At 42.0% G+C, this 24,036-nt stretch overlaps 2 protein-coding genes across 3 annotated transcripts in view; both read left to right on the top strand.

Moving 5' to 3' along the window:
• Nucleotides 1-130: 130 nt before the first annotated feature.
• On the top strand, nt 131-2,382 carry creg2 (cellular repressor of E1A-stimulated genes 2). Its single transcript, XM_020461948.2, has 4 exons — nt 131-679; nt 852-1,021; nt 1,118-1,231; nt 1,384-2,382. The coding sequence occupies exons 1-4, from the start codon at nt 245-247 to the stop codon at nt 1,523-1,525; spliced, it is 861 nt and encodes a 286-aa protein (XP_020317537.1). The 5' UTR covers nt 131-244; the 3' UTR covers nt 1,526-2,382.
• Nucleotides 2,383-2,693: 311 nt separating this feature from the next.
• LOC109871155 (alpha-1,3-mannosyl-glycoprotein 4-beta-N-acetylglucosaminyltransferase A) overlaps nt 2,694-24,036 on the top strand; it is a 55,005-nt gene continuing 33,662 nt past the window's right edge. Inside the window, exons 1-2 of one of the 2 annotated variants that reach the window (XM_031805895.1) lie at nt 2,694-2,886; nt 3,483-3,932. In XM_031805895.1, the coding sequence (XP_031661755.1) occupies nt 3,839-3,932 (94 nt within the window). In that variant the 5' untranslated portion in view covers nt 2,694-2,886; nt 3,483-3,838. Of the gene's footprint in view, nt 2,887-3,393; nt 3,933-24,036 lie in introns of both variants that reach the window. The other variant, XM_020461988.2, reaches the window with a different exon arrangement.

Here is a 24,036-nt window from a genome sequence, read left to right as displayed (position 1 = left end):
GAAAGTAATAGTTCTGGCCTGAGTAAATTTCTCAATATAGAAAGGAGGGCAACGTTCACCCTATAATTCCTTGGCGTACCAGAGGGTGGCGCTGTGGCAATTCTCGTCTACCAATTGTGTAACTTGTGGCTCCGCCCAATCCTCGCCTTGTGTTATGAAAACACCACAGATACACGTGAGTCAGTAAACACACACATAGACAGAAGGACGAACTCAAGAAGGAAAGTAGATATCCAGCAGTTTGATGAAGTCACATCATCTTTCCCTGGCATTATTTGCCGCGCTGCTGTGCCTTTGTGAGAGCTACACTCTCAGAAACTCAGTATCTTGGGCTGTCGCCTCCAACGATGTCGTGGTGGAGGGAGAGCTGGACGCCGTTTCCGAGGAAGAGGTCGCCCCCGCTTTGCTAGTGGACAACAGCGGGCTGTGGAAACAGGCATACCCGCCCTCTGTGTTACGAAATGGTGCGGAGAAGCCCAAAGAAACCGTCAAATCGAAAAAGGAGGATGCAGCGCCCGTGTCATCTGCGTCCAGGGTGTTCTCCTATCGGATGGAGGAGGTGAAAGCGCCCGCCAGTGCCCCCTCACCTCCCCCACATCAGGAGACTGCGAGAACCGCCAGATACATGGCCCACTACAGCGACTGGGGACATCTCGCCACCATTTCCACTCAAGACAAGGTACAGTAAAGCTTGTAGACTTACATAAGGTGCCCTCTCCTCAGCATTGCAATTGCTCCATGAAGCACATTAGCACTCAATGTACTATTAAGCCTTGTTTTCAGACCAGAGCCAGGTAGTCTGAAGCCTGTATTATGTACCTGTATATAACAACTTGATTTTGTATCCTCAGATTAAGGGCCTTCCTTTCGGGAATATTTTCTCGGTCAGTGATGGCCCAATGGACAACAGTACAGGAGTTGTCTACTTCTATGTCACTCTGATGGACAACTCTGTAGCAGACCTGAGAAGCTTCCCATTTGCCTCTCTCACCTTTTCAGAGGCAGAGGGAGACTTTTGCAGGTAGGACTGAGTGTCACCCACCCAGTGCTAGGTTGAAGTGGCATATTTCAAGTCTTGCTGTGTGTGACGGTTACACATTGTGCTCTGTTCCCACAGGCAGCAGGTGTATGATCCTGAAGACCCACGCTGTGCCAGACTGACCCTGACAGGCAAGATGGTGGAAGTGGGCCCAGAGGAGGTGGAGTTTGCCCAGGAGGCCATGTTCTCTAGGTGTGTGTGCATGTTTATCACTTGTCCTCCCTGAACATGTTCTGTGTGTGTTTGGCTGTCCAATTGTCTCTCACCAGTAATGAAGTCAGGGACTACACATAGCCTGCTTGTTTAGTGTGTGTATAATGCTGTCTTTTGTCCTCTCCCTCCAGACACCCTGTGATGCGGAAATGGCCAGTGGGACACAACTGGTTCTTTATGAAGCTAGAGCTCAAACAGGTCTGGCTCCAGGATTGGGTTGGAGGGGTGTCTCTCATCCCCCTGGAAGACTACTACAAAGCCACACCCTACTGAGAGGAACTTCATCCACAGTTTATATTAATTTACTGCACAGTGCCAAATATGACACACGTGTACCAATACAAGACAGTGTGTTAGCATCTCTAGGTGCCACAACAGCTGTCCTCAGACCATATTCATCACCACTCAAACACATAACAGAATGGGAGGATCTAAAAGCTCTAGTTCTGGAATATTTTTGAAGAGAAATTGGGAGTGGGGATTTTCAGTTCTAGATCTTCTCTAGGCTGAGTGTGAGTGGTCTAACCATGGTGCATGTAGAGGTAACAACTACATTTAAGATGTCCCCCATATCAACCAGTTTGCACTAACTGATTAAAGTGCTTCCACAGTTCAAGGGAAAGCTTCTACAGAATGTGAATATAAAGACAAGTAGATATACATTGTTCCTATTTATGTGAAGATGTTGAATGTACAGAATGGTTTGCTTTGAAAATGTTTTTCCAATGCTACCACCAAGCTTTTTCACAATCTTCTGTTCAACAGCTAGAAATTGACAAATCAATAATCCACTTAAAGTAGACTCCTGGTGGACAATAGATCTTGACTTTGATATTGAATGTTGTTGAGTGCCGCATACTGTCAAGTCACATTTCTATTTTGTGCTGAGTTTGAAGAAAACATCTTTTAAAATGTACATGTCAATGACATTGTGCATGATCTAAAGCAGAAGTTTAATGATACATTGTTATAGATTGTAAAACTGTACATGCAATGTTGGGAACATAAATACAAATGATTTGGTCAAATAATTGAAATGTCCTCCCAATCTTTCACTCGCTGTATCTTTGAAGCATTATGTGTATTGGTGCTTGTGTTTTCTACCAGTAAAGCTGATAGTGTTCTATTTTTTTATTTTTATCATTAGGTGTCTTAATTTAGGTATGCTCTGCATAATTATGCAATGCTTAAGATGCATATTTCTCTAGCAGCTGTAGAATGATCGTATGAACGCACGGTGGCGTTCTTTAGACATAAACAAAAATGATAGGCCGCAAAATAAATGCTCGACCCATCAGTCCTAAAGTAGTGCTTCATATATTTAGTTATAAAAAAAGGTAGCAGATTTTTTGACAAACGGTATATTTTCTAATTTTGATGCTGAAGAGAGGCGTGTGTTTTACTCGCGCATCCCATAAATGCTGCGCAAGTTCGCGGTGTGTTGATGCTCGGCAACAACCGGCGTCTTGAGTAGGCGGCGCCGCCTCGTGCCTTGGCAGACCGCTAGCGTTGCCTGACAGAATGATTTGCAGATAAATTAGTTTTCCCCCCAATCAATGATTATTCGTGACAAAACACGAATTTGGTGAACTTCGAGAATACACATATTTCAGACTGCAACAGTGTACCAGAGGGTGAGTGTAGCAAACGTCGTTTTTAATTGTTATACTGCCATTTAGCTATCTATCACGTAGCTAACGCTAGCTAATAATTTCATGTTCAAGAAGCGTCAATAGTATAACCAGCCAGTAACCAGCGTCTTATCAGACAGGTACCGTAGCTAGCTATGTATTAGCCTGCCAGCCGCTACTGTAGGTGTAACTAAGTCAGTGTCTTGATGAATCTATTTAACCTTATCTTGGATAAGAGCTCCTTCTAAATGACTCAAATGTAAATACGATACTAGTTAAGGTCTGTAGAGAAGCACAGCCACCACATATTGGTCTGGTTCCTAGAAAAGACTGGCCTTAACTCTTACCCTCTAGCTTCTAAATGTGCCAGCTACAGTAACGAGATAAAGTTAGTTTTTTTCCAGTGTTTGCTGCTTAACTTTGATAAGTAGAAAATAACGATATCTAGATTAATGCAGATGTTCTCTTCGTGTCAAACCAGTTGATTCTGCTTACTCTTGCCATCCCCAGAATCATCAGAGTGCAGAAGTTCAAGGAGGCGTACCGTCAACACTAAGGTTCAGGATCTTAATCTTCCGTTTCTCCATCATTTTGTGCAGTGACTGCCACTGAGTGGAGGTGAATAAGCATACCGCCCGACCATGCTCTCATCACGGGGAGATTCAGATTGTAGAACGCGCAGAAGCCTCGGTGTAGGAAGGGTTGCCTCGTGACTGGCCACCCTCAAGCGAGAGGGAAAGAGATCGACAAGTCACTGCGACAGACCGGGAACGATTAGGAAAGACAAAATCCACCTTTAAAGCCAGCCCAATTTCTCAAACCTCAGTTCCTTTCCTACACGAGGCGAGTTACTGTATGTACGCACCTCTGCCTGGATTGAAAACCCTGAAGGCAGTGAGTGAGGCACGCCGACCCCGGGGTCCCCGCGCTTCGTTGAGAAAATCGCTGAAATGAGATGAGGCTCAGAAATGGAACGGTTGCCACTGCTATCATTTTCTTCACGTCGTTTCTCAGCCTGTCTTGGTACACAGCCTGGCAGAATGGCAAAGGTAAGCAAGCAAACGCTGTTGTGTTAACTAGCCACTAGCTGTTACCACTGGATTACTGTAAATCAACAACTGACAGCTGACTAACCTAGCTAACGTTTTTGACAGCTGTTTGACTGGTAGATGGAAAGCAGGCTGGCTAGCTACCAACACATTTTATAACCAAACTTACTGTAGTGACGGATAGATAGATAGACAGACAGACAGACGAACAGACAGGCACTTCAGATGAGGTTCTTGTTGGCTGTATAATACTTTAGCATCTTCAGGGCTGGGCGATATGGCCAACATATATCACGGTATTTAAAAAAATAAATAAAACATTTTTAGATGGTTTGAGGATATTTTATGTTTTGGAATAATTATTTATACATTTACAAATAGTGCGTGACCCTAGGGTGTCCACATACTTTTGGTCATGTACAGTATGTGGACACATGCTTGTGGAACATCTCATTCCAAGATCACGAGCATTTAATATGGACTTTGTCCCCCCCTTTGCTGCTATAACAGCATCCACTCTTCTGGGAATGTTTTTCACTCAATTTTTATGTATTAAAAAAAAAAAACAACGTTTATTTAACCTGGTAGGCCAATTGAGAACAGGTTCTCATTTAAACCTGCGACCTGGCCAAGAGAAAGCAAAGCAGTGAGACAAACAGTTACACATGGAATAAACAAACCTGGCCAAGAGAAAGCAAAGCAGACCTACAGTCAATAACACAATAGAATCTATGTACAGTGTGTGCAAATGTAGTACGATTAAGGAAGGCAATAAATAGGCCATAGAGGTGAAATAATTACAACTTAGCATTAACACTGGAGTGATAGATGTGCAAGTAGAGATAGTGGGGTGCAAAAGAGCATAAGATAACATGGGGATGAGGTAGTTGGGTGTGCTATTTACAAATTGTCTGTGTACAGTGATCGGTAAGCTGCTCGGACAGCTGATGCTTAAAGTTAAGAGAGGGAGTTGATTTTTTTTGCAATTCTTTCCAGTCATTGACAGCAGAGGAAAGGAAGGAAAGGCGGCCAAAGTAGGTGTTGGCTTTGGGGATGACCAGTGAAATATACCTGCTGGAGCGCTTTCTACGGGTGGGTGATGCTATGGTGACCAGTGAGCTAAGGCGGGGCTTTACCTAGCAAAGACTTGTAGATGACCTAGATCCAGTGGGTTTGGCGACGAATATGTTGCGAGGGCCAGCCAACGAGAGCATACAGGTCGCAGTGGTGTAAAGTATATGGGGCTATGGTGACAAAAAAGATGGCACTGTGATAGACTGCATCCAATTTTCTGAGTAGAGTGTTGGAGGCTATTTTGTAAATTACATCACCGAAGTCAAGGATCGGTAGGATGGTCAGTTTTACAAGGGTATGTTTGACAGCATGAGTGAAGGATGCTTTGTTGTGAAATAGGAAGCCGATTCTAGATTTAATTTAGGATTGGAGATGCTTATTGTGAGTCTGGAAGGAGAGTTTACAGTCTAACCAGACACCTAGGTATTTGTAATTAACCACATATTCTAAGTCCGAACCGTCCAGGGTAGCGATGCTTGTCGGGCGGGCAGGTGCGGGCAGCAATCGGTTGAAGAACATGCGTTTCGTTTTACTAGCGTTTAAAAGCAGTTGGAGGCAACGGAAGGAGTATTGTATGGCATTGAAACTTGTTTGTTAACAGTGTCCAAAGAAGGGCTAGATGTATACAGAATGGTGTTGTCTACGTAGAGGTGGATCAGAATCGTCAGCAGCAAGAGCGACGACACTGATATATATATATATATATATATATATACAGAGAAAAGAGGTGTTGGAACATTGATGCAGGGACTTGCATCCATTCAGCTACTAAGGGCATTAGTGAGGTTGGGTTATATATATGTGTACAAATAAAGTAGAAAAATATATATCGAGCACACAGACATGCAATCTCTATATATATATATATATTACACACACAGTGGGGCAAAAAAGTATTTAGTCAGCCACCAATTGTGCAAGTTCTCCCACTTAAAAAGATGAGAGGCCTGTAATGTTCATCATAGGTACACTTCAACTATGACAGACAAAATGAGAGAAAAAAATCCAGAAAATCACACTAGGATTTTTAATGAATTTATTTGCAAATTATAGTGGAAAATAAGTATTTGGTCAATAACAAAAGTTTATCTCAATACTTTGTTATATACCCTTTGTTGGCAATGACAGAGGTCAAATGTTTTCACACACTGTTGCTGGTATTTTGGCCCATTCCTCCATGCAGATCTCCTCTAGAGCAGTGATGTTTTGGTACTGTTGCTGAGCAACATGGACTTTCAACTCCCTCCAAAGATTTTCTATGGGGTTGAGATCTGGAGACTGGCTAGGCCACTCCAGGACCTTGAAATGCTTCTTACGAAGCCACTCCTTCATTGCCCGGGCGATGTGTTTGGGATCATTGTCATGCTGAAAGACCCAGCCACGTTTCATCTTCAATGCCCTTGCTGATGGAAGGAGGTTTTCACTCAAAATCTCACGATACATGGCCCCATTCATTCTTTCCTTTACACGGATCAGTCATCCTGGTCCCTTTGCAGAAAAACAGCCCCAAAGCATGACGTTTCCACCCCCATGCTTCACAGTAGGTATGGTGTTCTTTGGATGCAACTCAGCCTTCTTTGTCCTCCAAACACGACGAGTTGAGTTTTTACCAAAAAGTTTTATTTTGGTTTCATCTGACCATATGACATTCTCCCAATCTTCTTCTGGATCATCCAAATGCTCTCTAGCAAACTTCAGACAGGCCTGGACATGTACTGGCTTAAGCAGGGGGACACGTCTGGCATTGCAGGATTTGAGTCCCTGGCAGTGTAGTGTGTTACTGATGGTAGGCTTTGTTACTTTGGTCCCAGCTCTCTGCAGGTCATTCACTAGGTCCCCCCGTGTGGTTCTGGGATTTTTGCTCACCGTTCTTGTGATCATTTTGACCCCACAGGGTGAGATCTTGCGTGGAGCCGCAGATCGAGGGAGATTATCAGTGGTCTTGTATGTCTTCCATTTCCTAATAATTGCTCCCACAGTTGACTTCTTCAAGCCAAGCTGCTTACCTATTGCAGATTCAGTCTTCCCAGCCTGGTACAGGTCTACAATTTTTTGTTTCTGGTGTCCTTTGACAGCTCTTTGGTCTTGGCCATAGTGGAGTTTGGAGTGTGACTATTTGAGGTTGTGGACAGGTGTCTTTCATACTGATAACAAGTTCAAACAGGTGCCATTAATACAGGTAATGAGTGGAGGACAGAGGAGCCTCTTAAAGAAGTTGTTACAGGTCTGTGAGAGCCAGAAATCTTGCTTGTTTGTAGGTGACCAAATACTTATTTTCTGCCATAATTTGCAAATAAATTCATTAAAAATCCTTCAATGTGATTTTCTGGATTTTTTTTCTAATTTTGTCTGTCATAGTTGAAGTGTACCTATGATGAAAATTACAGGCCTCTCTCATATTTTTAAGCGGGAGAACTTGCACAATTGGTGGCTGACTAAATACTTTTTTGCCCTACTGTGTGTGTATATACACTGCTCAAAAAAATAAAGGGAACACTAAAATAACACATCCTAGATCTGAATGAATGAAATATTCTTATTAAATACTTTTTTCTTTACATAGTTGAATGTGCTGACAACAAAATCACACAAATTATCAATGGAAATCAAATTTTTCAACCCATGGAGGTCTGGATTTGGATTCACACTCAAAATTAAAGTGGAAAACCACACTACAGGCTGATCCTACTTTGATGTAATGTCCTTAAAACAAGTCAAAATGAGGCTCCGTAGTGTGTGTGTGTGTGGCCTCCACGTGCCTGTATGACCTCCCTACAACGCCTGGGCATGCTCCTGATGAGGTGGCGGATGGTCTCCTGAGGGATCTCCTCCCAGACCTGGACTAAAGCATCCGCCAACTCCTGGACAGTCTGTGGTGCAACGTGGCATTGGTGGATGGAGCGAGACATGATGTGCTCAATTGGATTCAGGTCTGGGGAACGGGCGGGCCAGTCCATATCATCAATGCCTTCCTCTTGCAGGAACTGCTGACACACTCCAGCCACATGAGGTCTTGCATTAGGAGGAACCCAGGGCCAACCACACAAGCATATATGGTCTGAGGATCTCATCTCGGTACCTAATGGCAGTCAGGCTACCTCTGGTGAGCACATGGATTGCTGTGCGGCCCCCCCAAAGAAATTCCATACCATTACTGACCCACCGCCAAACCGGTCATGCTGGAGGATGTTGCAGGCAGCCGAACGTTCTCCACGGCGTCTCCAGACTGTCACGTCTGTCACGTGCTCAGTGTGAACCTGCTTTCATCTGTGAAGAGCACAGGGCGCCAGTGGCGAATTTGCCAATCTTTGTGTTCTCTGGCAAATGCCAAACGTCCTGCATGGTGTTGGGCTGTAAGCACAACCCCCACCTGTGGACGTCGGGCCCTCATACCACCCTCATGGAGTCTGTTTCTGACCGTTTGGTCATTTTGCAGGGCTCTGGCAGTGCTCCTCCTTGCACAAAGGCGGAGGTAGCGGTCCTGCTGCTGGGTTGTTGCCCTTCTACGGCCTCCTCCACGTCTCATGTACTGGCCTGTCTCCTGGTAGCGCCTCCATGCTCTGGACACTATGCTGACAGACACTGCAAACCTTCTTGCCATATCTCGCATTGATGTGCCATCCTGGATGAGCTGCACTACATGAGCCACTTGTGTGGGTTGTACACTCCGTCTCATGCTACCACTAGAGTGAAAGCACCGCCAGCATTCAAAAGTGACCAAAACATCAGCCAGGAAGCATAGGAACTGAGAAGTGGTCTGTGGTCCCCACCTGCAGAACAGTTCCTTTATTGGGGGTGTCTTTGCTAAATGCCTATAATTTCCACCTGTTGTCTATTCCATTTGCACAACGACATGTGAAATTTATTGTCAATCAGTGTTGCTTCTTAAGTGGACAGTTTGATTTCACAGAAGTGTGATTGACTTAGAGTTACATTGTTGTTTAAGTGTTCCCTTTTATTTTTTTGAGCAGTGTATTTGTAATAATGACAATTACAACAATACTGAATGAACAATTAACACTTTATTTTAACTTAATATAATACATCAGTAAAATCAATTTAGGTTCAAATAATGAAACGTGTTCAATTTTGGTTTAAATAATACAAAAACAGTGTTGGAGGAGAAAGTAAAAGTGCAATATTTGCCATGTAAAAATGCGAACATTTTAAGTTCCTTGCTCAGAACATGAGAGCATGTTAGTTCGCAACGACTCAGGCGGCCCAAACTGTTGCATATACCCTGGCTCTGCATGCAATGAACGCAAGAGAAATGACACAATTTCCTTAGTGTAATATTGCCTGCTAACATGAATTTCTTAACTAAATATGCAGGTTTAAAAATATATATACATCTGTGTATTGATTTTAAGAAAGGCATTGATATTTATGGTTAGGTACATTCGTGCAACGATTGTTTTTTTTTCTTCACAAATGCGCTTTTGTTAAATCATCCCCCGTTTGGCAAAGTTGGTTGTCTTTGTTAGGAAGAAATGTTCATCAGAGTTCGCAACGAGCCAGGCGGCCCAAACTGCTGCATATACCCTGACTCTGTTGCACAGAACGCAAGAGAAGTGACATAATTTCCCTAGTTAAAATAAATTAATGTTAGCAGGAAATATTAACTAAATATTCAGGTTAAAAAAATTATACTTGTGTATTGATTTTAAGAAAGGTGTTGTTTATGCTTAGGTACACATTGGTGCACCGACAGGGTTGTTTTTTTTGTGTGAATGCGCTTGTTTAATCACCCGTTTTGTGAAGTAGGCTGTGATTCGATGATAAATTTCACAGGCACCACATCGATTATATGCAACGCAGGGCACGCTAGATAAACTAGTAATATCAACCATGTGTAGTTAACTAGTGATTTATGTGAAGATTGTTTTTTACAAGATAAGTTTAATGCTAGCTAGAAACTTACCTTGGCTCCATGCTGCACTCTTGTAACAGGTAGTCAGCCTGCCACGCAGTCTCCTCGTGGAGTGCAATGTAATCGGTGTCCAAAAATGCTGATTACCGATTTATGAAAACTTGAAATCGGCCCTAATTAATCTGTCGACCTCTAATAGTGGGTGTTTTACATTACAATTAATTAATAATGTCAGGGAAGTGTTATTGTGTGAGGGTAGAAACTGAAGTGTTCTCTAGGGGACTCTATAATCTTTGGCTACATTTACTGTTTTTGTTCTTTGCTACTTCATGTAGCTAACATATTCATGCTTCCCGTATTCTGTTGCATAAACATGCTGATTTCGGTCTACAACATCACTGGTTTTATCAGGCTTTATAGCTAGTTACATTTGTGCTGACTCAGTAAATTCCATTAGCTACTTAGCTAGCTAACTAGCGATTTAGCTTTGGCGTCAAACAAGATTTAGGCCCAATATGCTAAGAGAAGACAAACTAGCCATTTTTTGCAGATGTAAGAAACAAACTAGTGTAATTTATAGAAAGCTAGTGGATTTATATTAAGAAGTAAAACGGGCATCATTGTCATCAACATTGTTTGTGCTGCATTGACCATATAGACTGAGCACAAGTGTCTCATGGTCAAGCAACAGCGGTCCTTGAGTGACGGGACGGGGCTACGTCTGTGTGGAAAGCGGCATAGAGAGCGAGAGAGGGATGACTAACGTAGCGGAGTGAACAATAAAAATTGACGTTACACACGGCATATCACATTTAACAAATCGAACATTAAAATACCATTTTAAAGAAGGTAAAGTGAAACCGGTCCGTGCACCAATACCGGTATATTGTACAATACGGTATACCACCCAGCCCTATTCAAAACTGGATATTGACACAGATGGCTATGTAACAGGTTCCTCTTTGTGGAAGGGCTATAGATAGTATCGGGATGGTTGCCATCACAGGGGGACATGGCTATCCATTAAAATGATCGCATCTGGCTGGCTGTGTGAGAATAGCAGGTTATTCAAGCCAGATACAGCAAAGCTATGAAAATCCACAGCCATCGAGTTTTGAATGCAAGCTAGCATGCTGAGGACAATATCAATGCTCATGTATTTTGACAGATCATCATTCAGCAGTCAATTATTTCCTGGTTTGACTCGTCTATTTATTGATTTAGAAGCAATTTTACATGCTCCGCCATGACTGCTTGCTGCTCATTAAAAGTCCTAGTATGTTAAGATGCCAGCTACGTTTCCCCCTCCTTTCTCTTTTGCTTCACTCTCTTTTCGCAAATAACGAAAGCAATGTGATTCATAGGTGTGTTCCTTCCAACTAAATGCTTCTGTGGTTACTCTTCACAAAACTGTTACAGAAGCACACGCACGCCAAGGCCTCAGTGATTTAGGTTTTTTATAAGCTCAATGGTATCATAGCTACCAGCTCTCGAGGGAATCAAGTGCCTTTACTGCCTTAGCTAGGTTAGGCCAGCATAGTGTTTCATCGCTTAGATCAAAATGAAGGACAAATTGGGTGTGTAGTGTACCAACGCAAGGATGTAGGCTAGTACATAAGAATCCTTTAGTATAAGTTAGGATTGTACATCATAAAGCATCACTCCTCTTTTCATGCTTCTGTTGGTACCACCCAAACTGTTTGAGTTAAGCTTGTATGGAGAGGGCAGGCTTTTCCAAATCACGTGTATGAGAGGTGTGGCTCATTGTGAAACCAAATACTGTTCGTTTTGGAAATTTTGGTTGTTCCATTTGATTTCAATCACCTTTTGACTGTACCCCTTTTTAGATTTGAACAATTTTAAAGCTTTCAAACAGTTCAACTATTTGATAATTTATTGAAGAAACTACATTTTCACACTACCGAAAGTATGTGGACACCTGCTCGTCAACCATCTCATTCCAAAATCATGGGGATTATTTTGGAGTGCCCCCCCCCCCCCTTAACAGCCTCCACTACAGCCTCCATCCTTCCGGGATGGCTTTTGTTGGGTGATTTAGGCCTGGCTCGCAGTCAGGGTTCTAATTCATCCCAAAGGTGTTCGATGGGGTTGAGGTCATGGCTCTGTGCAGGCCAGTCAAGTTCTTCCACATCCTGATCTCAAAAAAACATTTATTTCTGTATGGACCTCGCTTTGCGTATGGAGGCATTGTCATACTGAAACGGGTAAGGGCCTTCCCCAAACTGTTGCCACAAAGTTGGAAGCACAGAATCACCTACAATGTCATTTATATGCTGTAGCTGGAAATAAGGGGCCAAACCATGAAAAAAATCCCCAGACCATTATTACTTGTCCACCAGACTTTACAGTTGGCACTACGCATTGGGGCAGATAGCTTCTTCCTTGCATCTGGTAAACCCAGATTTGTCCGTTGGCCTGCCAGATGGTGAAGCGTGATTCATCGCTCCAGAGTGTTTCCACTGCTCCAGAGTGCAATGGCGGCAAGCTTCACACCACTCCAGCCGACGCTTGGCATTGCGCATGGTGATCTTAGACTTGTGTGCTGCTGCTCAGTCATGGAAACCCATTTCAGACGAACAGTTCTTGTGCTGACTTTGCTTCCAGAGGCACTTTTCCTGAAAGAAAATGTAGCTTTTTTTAAAACAAACATTCCTGCAATTCTACACATTTTGCATGGGGCAGATTTTTTTGTTGCTGTTTAAAGCCAATTTCCTGCAATTCTATGCCTTCCATGTCGTGTGTTTATGATACCAGGTGTCGAAGCCCGAAACATGTACAAAAAATATATATTACACACACGGTACCAGTCAAAATTTTGGACACCTACTCAGAAACTATGAAATAACACACAGAATCATTTAGTAACCAAAAAAGTGTTAAACAAATCAAAATAGTTACCCTTTGTCTTGACAGCTTTGCACACTCTTGGCATTCTCTCAACCAGCTTCACCTGGAATGCTTTTCCAACAGTCTTAAAGGAGTTTCCACATTTTGTGGGGTTACTACATGATTCCATATGTGTTTAGATATCTTCACTATTATTCTAGTGTGTGTGTGTGCATAAATGTTTTTTTTTTTGCGCTCTGTATTGATCCTGTTCTGGGTACAGATCTGGTCCATGGTCCTTCAGTTGACTATGGAGAATCTAAAGTGTTTGTGTCCGCCATCAGTTGACAATGCATACTCTTGAATACAGGGTGGGTGTCTTTTCAATCATAGAAATAAAATTAGACCACTGCAATTTAGCTGGTACCAGGGTTGGGCGGTATCCAGATTTTCATATGGTCATACCGTCCCTCTCTCAACCCCTGATTTACAGTATTACTGGCTTAGCACGTAAGGTGGTGCCAAAACATGCAAAAAAACACCCGTTGGGCTTCTATTACCAGAATGCTAACAAAATAAGCACACGTAATAGCCGCCATAGAAATTTGCTAACGATTTTAGCAAAGAAAGGCAGTACATCTCATAAAGTTGTGCGTGTAGACACTACTGTTCAAACGTTTGGGGTCACTTAGAAATGTCCTTGTTTTTGAATGGAAAGCACTTTTTTTGTCTTCATTTTTTAAAAATAACATTAAATGTATAAATGCAGTGTGGACAATATTGTAAATGACTATTGTAGCTGGAAATGGCAGATAAAAAATAAAAAAAGGAAAATCTTCATAGGTGTGCAGAGGCCCATTATCAGCAACCATCACTCCTGTGTTCCAATGGCACATTGTGTTAGCTAATCCAAGTTCATAATTTTAACAGACTAATTGATCATTAGAAAACCCTTTTGAAATTATGCTAGCACAGCTGAAAACTTTTGCTTTTTCCCCGAACAAGAATAGACTGCCGAGTTTCAGAAGAAAGTTCTTAATTTCTCTCCATTTTGAGTCAGTAATCAAACCAACATGCTGATTCTCCAGATACTCAACCAGTCTAAAGGCCAGTTTTATTGCTGCTTTAATCAGAACAGTTTTCAGCTGTGCTAACATAATTGCAAAAGGGTTTTCTAATGATTAATTAGCTAATCCTAGTTTATCATTTTAAAAGGATAACACAACATGCCATTGGAACACAGGAGTGATGGTTGCTGATAATGGGCCTCAGTACGCCTATGTAGATATTCTATTAAAAATCAGCCGTTTCCAGCTACAATAGTCATTTACAACATTGACAATGTCTACTCTGTATTTCTGATCAATTGGATATTTTAATGGGGAAAAAAACAGCTTTTCAAAAACAAGGAAATTTCTAAGTGTCCCCAAACTATTAAAAGGTAGTGTGTGTGTGTGTGTGTGTGTGTGTGTGTGTGTATATAGGTAGGAGCTACCAAATTTCATTTTTGGTGAGTTTGAACATGTATAACGTGACCCCTGTCAATAAACAGTTGGACTCACCTATTCCTGCTTTCTCCAGTTGTGCTCTTTACATACACGTGACTGGCTCATCTGTTCTGGGGAACTACGGTAAGCTTCATAATGTGACCGGTGAATTGAAGAACACAGTCTGCTTTATCTTAACATATTGCACCAGTTGACTGCAGGTATTTACTTAGAAAGGAGCTGCACAATATAATAGTTATGATGGTATTGGCTAAACTATTCGATGGCTATTCCCAAATACCCTGGTATACCGCCGAAGCCCAGCTGGTATGTCACTGAAATTAACTTCCAATTATTACCACCATGATGGCTGCTGGTTTACCCACTGTCAAATTTCTATTTAAGTAGGAATATCTATAATTTTATATTTCAATAGGTTTCAAATACTGTCAATCCTTTTAATTTAAAACAGATATTCACATTCAATTCAACATTGTGTGGACTCAACCATCTTTGATACCATCTGAAAGTTTACTATTATCCAAAACGAGACACCCAGCCTGTATTCAAGAGTATGCGGTGTCTCAACCAATGGCGGGCATAACACAAACACATCAAATTATGTCAAATAGGGTCTAAGCTACAATATATTTGAAAATAAAAAAAGGTTGCGTTTACGCGTCAGGGTGGGGGAATGCAAACAGCAGGTCTGGAACAAGGTAGCACGTCCGGTGAACAGGTCAGGGTTATATAGCCGCAGGCAGAACAGCAGAAACTGGATTAGAAGCATGACCAGGTGGACTGGGACATACACGCGTTATCAGGCCAGATAGTCCTGGGGCATGGTCTTAAGGCTCAGATCGCCCGGGAGAGAGAGATGGGAAAATTAGAGGTCGCCTACCTAAGATCACACAGGACACCAGATAAGACAGGCGAATTACACCAACTAGGACAGGCTGATCCTAGTCCCACGGCACATGGGCTATTGCAGCATAGATACTGGAGACTGAGACGGGTGGGTTCGGGTAACACTGTGGTCCTGTCCAAAGTTACTCCAGGACAGGGCCAACCAATCAGGATATAGCCCTACCCACTTTTCCAAAGCACAGCCCCCACACTACCAAAGGGATATCAAGACTATGAACTTACTACCCAGAGATGAGGCCAAGTATAGTCCATGAATATATTCACCACTGTTCAAGCTTGAGGGGGTGCAAAACCGGACAGACGGGAAGATAACAACATCAGTGACTCAACACACTCAAGTCATGTATAGTGGGGGGAGGCAGAGAATCCCAGTGGGGAGCCTGTTGTTGCAACCGTTGTCATGGTAACCTGACAGCTGCATGTTCTAAATTCCTCAATTTTAAAGGGTAGGGAGCATGTTTTTATTCCAAGTAACAACAGTGTGGTCAAAAAGACTTAGGTAACCAGATTGTTACTGAAACTACAAACACTTGTGTTTAAAAACACATTTATTCATTCATTTCCAGGTATCTTCGGAAGTATCCACTATTTCTACTTTATGCTACTGCGTTTGTATGCTAGCTCAAGCTGTCTAACATTAGCCACACCTCATGCTCCTCAGAATTTGTGCTTATGTTATCTAGTGTGAACCCTGGGATGCTCTGTGGCCTTCTTGCTGTGGGCTCAAAATTAAAATTATACCACCTTGCTCTAATTGTGTAACGGTGGTCCCTCCATTTGCTCCTTTTTGTTTTTTTGTCAACTTTTCGGCTTGTTGTCTGAAGTGGGCTTGGAGTTTTGTAACTTTTCCCACCTTGACTTCCACCTATAATGACAAAGCGAAAACTATTTTTTTTTAAGCTATTGTGTGTGCAAATATTTTTTTAAAATAAAATATAAGTATTCAGACCCTTTGCTATGAGACTTGAAATTGAGCTCCGGTGCATCCTGTTTCCATTGATCATCCTTGATGTTTCTACAACTTAATTGAAATCCACCTGTGGTAAATGTATTGCTTGGACATGATTTGGAAAGGCACATCTGTCTATATAAGGTCCCACAGTTGACAGTGCACGTTCAAGCAAAAACCAAGCCGAGCTATGGAATTGTCCGTAGAGCTCCGAGACAGAATTGTGTCAAGGTACAGATCTGGGGAAGGGTACCAAAAAAGATCTGCAGCATTGAAGGTCCCCAAGAATACTGGCCTCCATAAATCTTAAATGGATTAAGTTTGGAACCACCAAGACTCTTCCTAGAGCTGGCCGCCGGCCAAACTGAGAAATTGGGGGAGAAGCGCCTTGGTCAAGAACCAGATGGTCACTCTGACAGAGCTCCAGAGTTCCTCTGTGGAGATGGGAGGAACTTCCAGAACAATCCTCTTTGCAGATTGGCCAGACTAAAACCACTCCTCAAAAGGCACACGACAGCCCACTTGGAGTTTGCCGAAAGGCACCTAAAGGACGCTGACCATGAGAAACAAGATTCTCTGGTCCGATTTAACTCTTTGGCCTGAATGCCAAGTGTCACGTCTACCGGAAACCTGGCACCATCCCTACGGTGAAGCATGGTGGTGGCAGCATCATGCTGTGGGGATGTTTTTCAGGGATTGGGAGACTAGTCAAGATCGAGGGAAAGATGAACAGAGCAACGTATAGAGATCCTTGGTGAAAACTTTCTCAGAACCTCTGACTAGGAAGGTGAACCTTCACCCCAATAGGACAACAACCCTAAGCAGACAACCAAGATGACACAGGAGTGGCTTCGGGACAAGTCCATGAATATTCTTGAGTGAATCAGCCAGAGCCCGGACTTGAAACCGATTGAACATCTTTGGAGAGACCTGAAAATAGCTGTGCAGCAACGCTCCCCATCCAACCTGACAGAGCTTGAGGATTTGCAGAGAAGAATGGGACAAACTCCCCAAAAATCAGTTTCATACCCAAGAAGACTCAGGCTGAAATCACTGCTAAAGGTGTTTCAACAAAGTACTTCGAGGGTCTCGATTACGTGAATGTAATTATTTAAAATAAATTAAACATTTTAAAAAATTGTAATACATTTTATTGAAACCTGTTTTTGCTTTGTATTTATGGGGTTGTGTGTGTGTGTGTGAGGTTGAGGGGGGGGGGGACTATTTTAATACATTTTTAGAATAAGGCCGTAACCCAGCAAAGTGGAAAAAGTCAAGTGATCTGAATACTTCCTGAAGGCACTGTAGCTATTAGAATTTCCATTCCGTTATTTCTGTTGCATTTTACTTTTTCGGGAATAGGCTGGCTTGTCGGGTACTCCATTTTATTACACCACCCCATTTTCCCACATGAATCCGGCGTTCTGATCAGGAACAAAAACAATTGAAAAGTGAGGTGTGACTTTGTATTGGGACTTGATGCGTATGCTAATCCATATGTTACCTTAATGCCTACCATTTTAAATTCAGACCTTCCATTGCTTTAATTAATTTCTTCACATTCACGACAGGAAGTTAGCAGCTTGCCATAGCCTACTTGTAAATTGTTTTTTCCTTTTACTGTGAATAAAAAGTTTGCTTCTCAAAACGTTGTCAGATATGTTCTGGTAATTATGAGCTGACTAAACAAATCCATTATTTGTTTATACAGGTCCTAAGAAACATTTTAAGACTAATCAAATGTATATCAAGAAAAAAATATTAAATAGCAGTGTGCTATTTTAAGACTAATCAAATGTATATCAAGAAAAAAATATTAAATAGCAGTGTGCTACACTGCATTCCCCCAGGCTAAATGCCAAAGCATTTTTGTGACTATGGACAAGAACAGCTCAAGAACAGAACTACATACATTTTAAATAGCGAGAATAAATGTAGCTCATTTCTGTGAAGCTTTGTGATTGCTGAGGAAAAGTTTGATGTCAGACAACAATAGAATGTAAATTAAGGTGAAAGGCAACGTTTATACTGAGGGGTTGGCAGGACTTCTAAATGCATTACCACAATCATGACTAGGTCGGTTGGTGAGACTTCTAAATACATTACCACAATCATGACTAGGTCGGTTGGTGAGACTTCTAAATACATTACCACAATCATGACTAGGTTGGTTGGCGGAAATGAAAGTACAAGGCTTTGTTGCCGGCATTACCGTTCAAATATTAAGAAAGGGCAGGAAAGTTGGCGGCATGGTAAAATGCCATGGTATTAAAGTTATAATTTACTTTCTTACCATTTCTACCATAGGCAAATAGGTCTAAAAGGTTTTGTTTTTAAATCAAAAGGTGTGCCAAAAAGTGTAACGGTCCTAATGTCAACGTGCTGTGCTCACATTATGAGAATTATACAACCCACACATGATGTGCTGTAGCTTATGTTATGACGTGTCACTAAATAGACATTTTCTAACAGCAGGAAATTAATTTAACACGGTCTGTCTGACTTATGGTGATCACAGTGAGTTGGTGTCAGTGAGGTATTACGAATTGTTTAGGTGTTTTGTTTGTATGATACATAGAAGTAGAATGAGACTTGTCTGTGGTATGCTAGTGTATTTCCTTGTTCTGGAATGTTTTCAGTCCTACGAGAGAGTCTCTACCAGGCATTGATTCAGTGGGTTAAGAGCAGAGAACGGGCAAATGTTGATTTCCATGTAAAATGCCATCTTTGAGGAAGAGGTTTGTGAATTGACTGTTGACAAGAGGTCGACCAATTTAATTGTAATGGCCGATTTTTTTTAATTAGGGCCGATTTTCATAACAATCGGTATTTTTGGACACTTTTTAAAATATTTTATATATATATATATATATAATTTTTTTTACACCTTTTTTATTTAACTAGGCAAGTCAGTTAAGAACACATTCTTATTTTCAATGACTGCCTACGAACAGTGGGTTAACTGCCTTGTTCAGGGGCAGAACGACAGATTTTTACCTTGTCAGCTCGGGGATTCGTTCTTGCAACCTTTTTGCTTACAAGTCCAACGCGCTAACCACCTGCCTTACATTGCACTCCACGAGGAGCCTGCATGGCAGGCTTGACTACCTGTTACGCGAGGGTAGCAAGAAGGTAAGTTGCTAGCTAGCATTAAACTTATCTTATAAAAAAACAATCAATCTTAACATAATCACTAGTTAACTACACATGGTTGATATTACTAGTTTATCTAGCGTGTCCTGCGTTGCATATAATCGATGTGGTGCCTGTTAATTTCTCATCGAATCACAGCCTACTTCGACAAACGGGTGATTTAACAAGCGCATTTGCGAAAAAAGCACTGTCGTTGCACCAATGTGTACCTAACCATAAACATAAATGCCTTTCTTTAAAATCAATACACAAGTATATATTTTTAAACCTGCATATTTAGTTAATATTGCCTGCTAACATGAATTTCTTATAACTAGGGAAATTGTCACTTCTCTTGCGTTCCATGCAAGCAGTCAGGGTATATGGAGCAGTTTGGGCCGCCTGGCTCATTGCGAACTGTGAAGTTCCTAACAAAGGCCGTAATTAATTTGCCAGAATTGTACATCATTATGACATAACATTGAAGGTTGTGCAATGTAACATCAATATTTAGACTTAGGGATGCCATCCGTTAGAATACGGAACGGTTCCGTATTTCACTGAAAGAATAAATGTTTTGTTTTCAAAATGATAGTTTCCGGATTTGACCATATTAATGACCCAAGGCTTGTATTTCTGTGTTTTATTATATTGTAATTTAAGTCTTATTTGATAGAGCAGTCTGACTGAGCGACGGTAGGCAGCAGAAGGCTCGTAAGCATTCATTCAAACAGCACTTTCGTGCGTTTTGCCAGCAGCTCTTCGCAATTCTTCAAGCATTGCACTGTTTGACTTCAAGCCTATCAACTCCCGCGATTAGGCTGGTGTAACCGATGTGAAATGGCTAGCTAGTTAGCGGGGTGCACGCTAATAGCGTTTCAAACGTCACTCGCTCTGAGACTTGGAGTGGTTGTTCCCCTTGCTCTGCATGGGTAACGCTGCTTCGAGGGTGGCTGTTGTCGTTGTGTTTCTGGTTCGAGCCCAGGTAGGAGCGAGGAGAGGGACGGAAGCAATACTGTTACTGGCAATACTAAAGTGCCTATAAGAACATGAAATACAAATGGTATTGAGAGAAATAGTCCTATAATTCCTATAACTACAACCTAAAACCTCTTACCTTGGAATATTGAAGACTCATGTTAAAAGGAACCACCAGCTTTCATATGTTCTCATGTTCTGAGCAAGGAACTGAAACGTTAGCTTTTTTACATGGCACATATTGTACTTTTTTTTTTTTCAGCGCATTATTTAAACCAAATTGAACATGTTTCATTTATTATTTGAGGCTAAATTGATTTTATTGGTGTATTATATTAAGTTAAAATAAGTGTTCATTCAGTATTGTTGTAATTGTCATTATACATTTTTAAAAAATGGCCGAATTAAAAAAATCTGTATTGGCTTTTTTTGGTCCTCCAATAATCCGTCTCGGCGTTAGTCATAATCGGTCGACTTCTAGCTCTGGACACAAGCTCTGGGGTTCAGACCCTCAATTCAGTAGAAACTTCACTGTTGTTCAGTCTTTACTCTGTAATGTTACACAGTGCTGTTCTGAAATATTGAAGAGATTCCACACAAATATACTGAAATAAGAAATCCTCACAAATGAAGAGACATCCAGGAACAGGCCTCAATCAGGCACTGCATTTAAAAAAAATGTAAGTATTTGGTTGTCGAAGTTAATGAGGAATGATTATAAAACTGCATTACTGCACGCATTCTTCCACTCAAGCACCTAACCTCATGCTTGGGTTTACTGTTCGTCTGCGTTTCAGAAGGAGGAACACAGACGTGCATAAACGTCTCCCCAAATGTCAGCCAGCGGGACGTTGAAGAGCAGCGTTGTGGCACAAAGCTTTGCATTCATAAACACTCGCTGGCTGCTCCCGCTGGCCCAACAGTCAGAATCCATAGCTAAGCTGTGCTGTGCTTTGGATCAGTGTGTCTTGTGTATCTCACATTCAGACCAGTGAGGGCAGTTGCTTTGATACTACAGTAGTGTTCCTCATCCTGCCCAGCACCACTCCCTGGAATTTTATTTATTTTACCTTTTATTTAACTAGGCAAGTTAGTTAAGAACTAAATCTTATTTTCAATGATGGCCTAGGAACAGTGGGTTAACTGCCTTGTTTGGGGGCAGAACGACAGATTTTCACCTTATCAGCTCGGGGATTTGATCTGGCAACCTTTCGGTTACTAGTCCAACGCTCTAACTACTAGGCTACCTGCCGCAATGTTGCTGACCTGTACCTGAGATGGGTCACTGACATCATTTAGTTTCAAGTTAATTTCAAATGCTAGTTTTAATGAAAGCGGATGGTCCTCCAAGGTGGAAGAACCATAGCGTGGCTGTCCCTGGTATGCGTAAGGTTAGCAGACCTCAAATGAACACCTGCCAAATGCGTGTAGGATGTCTATTTCACCAGCCATGTTGGCAGGTGGCAGGGCTCCACAGTGTGACAATTTCACTCGCGTTGTGAATAAAATGGTTACATATCATCACATTTATAGTAAAATAAATGCTGCAGTAAATGTTTTCAAAGTATTTCTGCCGTTTTTGTTTCATAGCTGGTAAATTAATTTCACAGTCAAAGAACTACAAATCCCATATTACCCTATTCCACTTGCGCTGCAACACTGCCTGGCTGGAGGTTGTGCGCTCATGAAGCGCTGCGCACAGACAAACTTGGTCTAATTTACTTGAAATGAAAGTCTACTGAAGTGAGACTTTGTCCTTGTGTTGATTTGGCTCTATACTAAACAGAACATGTAAAGTGTCAGTACCATGTTTGATGAGCTGAAATAAAAGATTCCAGAAATGTTCCATACGCACAAAAAAACGTATTTCTCGCAAATGTTGTGCACAAATTTGTTAGTGAGCATTTCTCCTTTGCCAAGATAATCCATCCACCTGACAGGTATGGCATATCAAGAAGCTGATTTTAAACAGCACGATAATTACACAGGTGCACCTTGTGCTGGGGACAATAAAAGGCCACTCCTAATTGGTGTATTTTAACACGAATATACCCATCCATTAAAAAAAATATTTTAATATGTCAATCTAGCAAACCAGGCAACTAAAACCAACTTTATAAATGACTAGGTTCAAAGATAGGTAACATTAGACTATAACTGGCTAGACTAACAGACTATGCAAATGGCACTGAGATACATATTACATTAGTACACAGATCATACACTTTAACGTGAGCTAGCTAACAGTACGTTTTAACTTGGATGAGCGCTTCTCTCCCTCTGTCATTGTTGCCCTTGGTTTTAAGATGTAATCCGGAGACAGATGTTTTATACAACTCATATTTGCAATCAAACGCCAGCATTTTTTCCTTATCCTTAGCTATCATACTCTGCTTCCACCAGGCATTCCACTGATTTCAAAACTCGGTCCTCCAGAAAGTGAGAGCAAGAATTGTGGCGTTCATGATATCTTTAAGAAAGAGCAGCATTAGAAATGATTACCTACACATACTGAGCAACTCATGTTAGTGTTAGACAGAAGCATGCTACATGGCAGACCAATCTGAACTCATCTCTCGGCATGTCTAGCCCATCCATTATCTCAGCCAATCATGGCTAGCAGGAAGGTTCCTGTACTTTTCCATTTTTCTAAACCAACTAGACTATTTTATTTTACCCCCCTTTTTCTCCCCAATTTCGTGGTATACAATTGTTAGTAGCTACTATCTTGTCTCATCGCTACAACTCCCGTACGGGCTAGGGAGAGACGAAGGTTGAAAGTCATGCGTCCTCCGATACACAACCCAACCAAGCCACACTGCTTCTTAACACAGCGCCATCCAACCCGGAAGCCAGCCGCACCAATGTGTCGAGGAAACACCGTGCACCTGGCAACCTTGGTTAGCGCGCACTGCACCTGGCCCGCCACAGGAGTCGCTGGTGCGCGATGAGACAAGGATTTCCTTACCGGCCAAACCCTCCCTAACCCGGACGACGCTAGGCCAATTGTGCGTCGCCCCACGGACCTCCCGGTCGCGACCGGTTACGACAGAGCCTGGGCGCGAACCCAGAGTCTAGACTCATACTTTTAACAATTGTATTTGCAGGTGGCATACAAGTTTGTTATTAAGGCACATGAAAGTTCACATTCCAGAAGGCATTTCTGCCCCCAAAAATTTGATTGAATTTTGTTTACGTTCAAATGCCTCTCCTGTGACGAAGTGACGTATGACACATGCCTAGTTTCTTGAAACGAGTCACATTTTATGCCGTAAAGGGTAGATACACGGAGTATCCAAGTAAGCCTAAAGAGCTTGTTTTACGATGCATCCCTTCTCCTTTTACTCCCACACCCCTTCCTTTGAACACAAGGTTTATAGAGACCATCTTTTTTCTCTGCTGAATCTTGGCCTCTTTTGCTAGTCTTTGACTCCATCCCCCTCAAGGTCTGTTTCCATCGCTCTATCTTCATCTCAAGGCCTCCTATCTAGTGTCTTTCATCCTCCCCCCTCTCTCTCACTCAGGGTCCTACTTTCTGTCATTTCCGTTTCAGTGTGGGTGTTCAGTCAGCCACAGGCAATGAGTCACTCTGAAAGTGAAGTGTTTAAATGGTCAGTGTTAGTGCATGCAGAGAACACTGTGGGAATGGTGTGGATAGACCTCGATGCTAACTGTCGGTATGCGTGGCTTTAGGCCTATGTTTCCCCCCCCCCCCCCCCTATGTGGGTCGGTAATTGCAATGAGAATTGGCTGTCTAAGTAGTCGAGCAGCCTACTGGATGACCCTCAAGGTGCACTTCTCAGTGCAAGATCTCTGAATGTAGGACTGCAAGATCTCTGA

Source organism: Oncorhynchus kisutch, linkage group LG26 (assembly GCF_002021735.2).
Source record: "Oncorhynchus kisutch isolate 150728-3 linkage group LG26, Okis_V2, whole genome shotgun sequence".
In the NCBI taxonomy this organism is placed as follows: domain Eukaryota; kingdom Metazoa; phylum Chordata; class Actinopteri; order Salmoniformes; family Salmonidae; genus Oncorhynchus; species Oncorhynchus kisutch.
The sequence above is the reverse complement of the archived record's forward strand: the minus strand, read 5'-3'. Positions and strand labels throughout refer to the sequence as shown.